The 6000-nt window shown below is 40.6% G+C and overlaps 1 protein-coding gene across 2 annotated transcripts in view; it reads left to right on the plus strand.

Annotated features, from left to right (window-relative positions):
- The window catches only part of LOC132394629 (zinc-binding protein A33-like), a 28795-nt gene extending 23241 nt beyond the window's left edge, over positions 1-5554 (plus strand). For both annotated transcript variants that reach the window (XM_059970974.1, XM_059970973.1), the window contains one exon: positions 1052-5554. In XM_059970974.1, coding sequence (XP_059826957.1) covers positions 1052-1590 — 539 coding nt within the window. In that variant the 3' untranslated portion in view covers positions 1591-5554. The remainder of the gene's footprint in view (positions 1-1051) is intronic.
- Positions 5555-6000: the final 446 nt, after the last annotated feature.

The following is a 6000-nucleotide window of genomic DNA, read 5'->3' on the forward strand; positions in this document are numbered from 1 at the left end:
ACAGCCTTTCAGTATCAGGTAGGTGTCAGTGAGATACCTCTTGTGTAGGTGCAGAGTGGAATTTAGGATGAGTTGATGGAAATGAGGGTGAATGGCTGAACATTCGAAGAGGAACAATACCGGTTCATTGCTTGACATAGGCTCCCATAGGAACCCTGAGGAATTGTTACTTTTCGTGTAGTTTACATTGATATTTCCATCCTCTTTTTCAATTCCCTACTCTGGCTCCCCTCTTACCTCTTCTCCTCATCTGCCATTAGTGCCTCTCCTTTGTTTTTTCCCATGGTCTGCCCTCCTCTCCTATCAGATTCGTGTACTTTTCGTGTATGTTTGTTTTTTTAATATCATCTTCAACATGCATGTAATTGTCTAGTGAATTATCCAGCAATTACAGTACAGTTGCTACACACTAAATGCTGGAGGAAGTCAGGAGAAGAAGAAAGAGTCAACATTTCAGTCTGAGGAAGAAGCCAGAATAAGAAGGTGAGGGGACAGGAAGGAGTACGAGCAGGCAGGTCTTGGGTGTAACCAGATGTGAGGGAAAGTAGATGGGTGGAGAGGGGGAAGGACATGAGCATCTGGGAGGTGATTGAAGAGCTAATGGACTGAAGAAGACAGAATCTGATAGGAGAGGAGGGCAGACCATGGGAGGAAACAAAGGAGAGGCACTAATGGCAGATGAGAAGAAGAGGTAAGAGGGGAGCCAGAGTAGGGAATTGAAAAAGAGGATGGAAAAATCAATGTTTATACTGTCAGCTTTGAGGCTACCCAGACAGAATATGCAATGAGGCCTGAGACTGGCCTTATCATGGCAGTAGAGAAGGCCATGGAACGACATGTCAGAATGACATCTTTGCTCTGCCTGTCTCAAAAAGGTGGCCACCCATTTTAATTCTAGTTCCCATTCCAATTCTGACACTCGCAAGTTGCCTTCTATACCACATGGACACTTAAGTGACAAGCAACTGAAGTCTTCTGGAAAGTGGTCACCAGGTCGGCTTTTGCTAATCAAGTTTACTTCTTGATATGTTGCATTCATTCATCTCTGCAGGTCTGTCTAATCTGACTTTTGATCCTGACACTGCCAGCTCCCACCTCTCCCTCTGTGGACCAACGAGAGTGAGGTACAACGAGAAGCCCAAGTTGGTTCCTGACATCCCGGAAAGATTCAGCGTTGCCGCCTTCATCCTGGCCACCGATGGGTTCACTTCGGGAAGGCACTACTGGCAAGTGGACGTGGGAGATGGGAAGGATTGGAGTCTGGGTGTGGCAAGAGAGTCTGTCAACCGGAAGGGTGATGTCCGGCAGTCTCCTAAGTATGGATACTGGACAGTGTACAGGGACAAGGACAATTTTGGTGCTTTCTTAGTCCACCCTAAAGTGATCGAGATGAAGGACATTCCTACACGGATTGGGGTTTACCTAGACTATGAAGGTGGAAGGGTTTCCTTCTATGATGCGGATATTTTTTCTCATCTCTTCACTTTTCATGCCACCTTCACTGAGAAGGTCTACCCGTTTTTTTACCCGGGCTTGCACGTGACCAAGAGCAACTGGGGGATGCTAAGATTGCACCACCTCTACTTGTGAGTGAGCTGCAAATTCCTCAGGGCGACAAGTTCAACCTTCAGCTTCTGTAATGCATACTTGTTTTTGTTTTTTTATCTCCTCTGACCCTATGCTGCATGTTGTAGTTCCCCCCCCCACCCCGTCACCGCTCCCCTCACCCCTCACAGAATCTCCTATAGCTACCAATTCCAATGGAGTTCTACAAGTTGACCAGTCAAGTGGGCCAGTCAGGCACTTTGCCTGTGGTTCTGTAGTATGTCACATAATTAGGGAGTATTGGTTTATAGAAGCTCTAACAAAAGTAGCATAAAGTAGCATACAGTAGCATAATGGTTAGTAAAACGCTATTATACTGCCAGCAGACAGGGTTCAATTCCCACCACTGTCTTAAGGGGTTTGTATGTTCTCTCTGTGACCACGCTGGTTTCCTTCCATATTCCAAAGATGTACAGATTAAGGTTAATGAGATGTGGGCATGCTATGTTGACTCTGGAAGTATGGCAAGCCTTGCAGGCTCTCCGCAACACAATCCTGTTGGTCATTGATGCAAAACAACAAATTTCACTGCATGTTTCAATGTACATGTGACAAAGTTAATCCTTACCTCTAACTGTTTTTAAATCTCTAATAATATTGGGTCAGTTTACCTGCATTACCTTAAACATGTTCTTCCTAGCTGCATATAGGTTTGGAGTTAACACCATTGATCTTTTTAAAATCTACCTTGCATCTTTCCTTAAATCTCTTATTAGTTTCCCTATTAGATATTAACAAGTGGGTGGACAGGGAAGAATTTGGTTACAATGGTGATTAATTACTGTGGAGTATTCTGAAGTGGACACGAAATGAGGTAATGCAAAGCAAATCTCCATGCAGTCTGGGTATGTTGAACTTGGGCATTGCATATAATCGAATAACTTTGCTGTTGACACATTTGAGTTTGGTTCCAAACTAAAATCTTGAAATAAAATCAGAAACGCCTCTGTAGGAGGTGGGAGAGAAACACAAGAGTTATCTTTTGAGGTTGACTGTTTTTAGAACAGTACAGGCCCTTCAGCCCATGACTTTCCTAACACAATGTCAATTGTTTTTCTTTAAAAAACTACCAATAGATTTCTCTGATATAAAAAAAAAACCCTCAAATTATAGCCAGTTTCCACTGCTTTAGGAGACTGTATTATTGCATAGTGTGTTAGTGCTATGACATGGCAGCACTGTTGTTCTTAGACACAAAAAATTATGCAGATGCTGGAAATCCAAAGCAACACACACAAAATGCTGGAGGAATACAGCAGGTCAGATAGCGTCTGTGGAAATGAGTAACAGTTGACCCTTCTTCAGGACTGGAAAGGAAGGGGGAAGACACCAGAATAAAAAGGTGGGGGGGGGGAGAGGAGGATATAGCTTAATCTCATGTTGTAACCATATTGCATCCTGCTTCATTTTAACTTGAAGTTGCCATTCAGTGAAACAGCTGCCATTGCTCACCCCATTATTAGCTTCACCCCTATCCATTACTGACCCCAAGCATCAGAATCAGATTTACATGTTTTCTGAAATGTGTTGTTTTGTGACAGCAGTACAGGGCAATACATAAACTTTACTATACATTACAATACCAAATATACATATAAAAATGAATAAGCAGCGCAAGAAGAAAGCAAAAACTAGTGAGGTGATGTCCATGGGTTCAATGACCATTTAGAAATCTGATAGCTGCTCCTGAAACTGAGTGTCTCTCTTCAGGCTCCTGACCCACCCCCTTACGGTAGCAATGAGATGAGGGAATCTCCTGAGTGGTGGTGGTGGGGGAGGTTCCTCAATAATGGATGCTGCCTTTTTTTTAAAGCAATGCCTTTCGAAGATGTCCTTGGACAGAGAGGTTACTGCCCATGATGGAGCTGGCTGAGTTTACAACCCTCTGCAACTTTTTTTTTAATGATCCCATGCAATGGCCCCTCTATACCAGACAACGATGCAACCAGTCAAATGGATGCATCTATGGAAATTTACTGAGAGTCTTTGGTGAGATGTCAGATCTCAAACTCCTGATGAAATATAGCCTCTGTCATGCCGCCTTCGTAATTGCATCAATATGGTGGGCTCTGTAGAAATCTCAGAAGCTGACACTAGGAACTTCAAACTGTTTATCCTTTCCACTGTTCACCCTTCAAAGAGAAATTAAAAGTATTTAAGAACACAGTTCAGCAATACTATTTGCTTATTGCTGGTATCCTGTACACCAAAAGACTTGATCCACTACCTATACTAAATAATGTTTATAAGCCACATTGTTAGTACATATTCAAAGTTCAGAGTAAAATTTATTATCAGGGTACAAACATGTCAGCACATACAACCCTGAGATTTTTTCACCTGCGGGCACGCTCAGCAAGTCTATAGAACGGTAACTATAAATGGGATCAATGAAAGAGTATAGAAGACAAGCTCTTGAAATGCAATATAAATAAATAGCAATAAATAACAAGAGCACAAAATAACAAGATAAAGAGTCTTTAAAGTAAGATCATTAGTTGTGGGAATATGTTAACAATGTTAACTGTTCTATGGTGTGCGCAAGATATGACTGCCCTGTAAACACATGGCTATATTAAGTGGTGGTGATCTGTTTTTCATCTGATTACTCTTGGCTCACCTACTATGAGAAATATTTCACTGTGAGATCTTGAAGTTTAATCTGTTGAAAAGGTTATACAAGGAGGGGCAACCTTGTTGAAGCTCAGGCAGATTGGCCAGTTTATCCTTCATTCTGATTTTATGTGAACAAGTTAGTGAAATTGCCTCGAATAGTGGATGGATCAGGAACTAATAATTTCTGGAGTTTGGTAGTTTAATTGAATCGTTGGCAGTATAGATCCTGCACCACCTCATTGCCAGTCCAGATGATTTATGTGAAAGAAAGCTTGTGTTTCTTTAGCTTTCATGATCTTGGGTGTCTCTTCAGTGCTTGTAAGCCAATGATATGTTTACAGTGTTTTATTCATCCTTTTTTTTAGATTCGGATATTGTTGTCATTGCGATCCATTGAAGGTTGTCACTACCTTCTATTGATTATTGCCTATTTGTGCACAGCATTCTCCTACATGTACAGCAGTGTGCTAATCGGCAATAATTTATTACAAGTAATGCTGATAGTGATAAATATTGACCAGGGCACTGGCAATAACATCTATGCCATCTGTTGCATTTACTAGAGAAGGCAGATGGGATTTCTGTGTAACATCTCATTGGAAAGATACCAGTCTGGTTCCTCGGCTCCCTTTTGCATGTGTGCACTCTTTGACAATACGGCACGAAGCTGTTCTGTCTATCATGCAGTTCTTCCTTTCTCTCTGATACTTTTTGCATTTTCTCTCAATTATCTTAATGATCTGTCTTTCATTTACTTCATCAAAATCACACTAAACTTTACTCTATTCACTCTATTTACTGCTCTACCTCCTCAAAAATCAGAACACCTACTGAACAATATGCAAAAAAAAAGTGATAAAAATTCAAGCAGTAAGTTCCACCGTTGTGTGGTAGTGTTTAAACAATCTAACCATGTGCATACCATGGAGCTGCGCATTGAAACTGCCAATTGCAATAATCAAAACTAAATTGGATTTAATTGTGGTTTTAAGATAGGAGAATAGAGACAATCACCCATGTGTTAGTAATTATTTGTTAGAATGGCACAGGAATTAGTAGCTGAACTGATTTAAATCTGCATTAATTCATTTGATTGACATTCCCATTTGAAGTCTGGACGCTGCTCAGGGCCAATGTCATGGCAATAGTACAAAAATTTGTAATGCAGTCAATCAATCAGCTGAAAATATTATGTGAGAAACATATTTAATGTGCACTAAATTGCTATTAAAAAAAACAGCTAGCTTTTTAATTTTTGGGAACATAAATCAATCTGTTTTATTACAATGTTGTAGAAATATTACTTTTGCAATAAAGCCATGATTATAAATGACTTTGTTCTGATATTAAAATAGCTCCATCATGTCTGTATTTCTTGACAGGGTTGTTTAGAATATCACAAATCTTGTGGTTGGATGGTTTTGTATTTTGAAGCACCATGCTTTGCTGTATTTAGAGAGTCATGGAGCAACACCAACAAGATTCTGTACCTCAAGCTGCTGACAGTCATGCATAGAAACAGGCTCTTTGGCCTATCAAGCCTGCGCCATGAACCACCCATCTGTACTGATCCTACATTAATCGATAAAAGACAATAGAGTCTTTTAAGAGGCTTTCAGATAGGTACATGGAGCTTAGTAAAATAGAGGGCTATAGGTAAGACTAGTAATTTCTAAGGTAGGGATGTGGTCGGCACAACTTTGTGGGCCGAAGGGCCTGTATTGTGCTGTAGGTTTTCTATGTTTCTAATCATATTTTTCACCCACATTTCCATTAACT

The sequence above is a fragment of the Hypanus sabinus genome, chromosome 5, assembly GCF_030144855.1.
Source record: "Hypanus sabinus isolate sHypSab1 chromosome 5, sHypSab1.hap1, whole genome shotgun sequence".
NCBI classification, from domain to species: domain Eukaryota; kingdom Metazoa; phylum Chordata; class Chondrichthyes; order Myliobatiformes; family Dasyatidae; genus Hypanus; species Hypanus sabinus.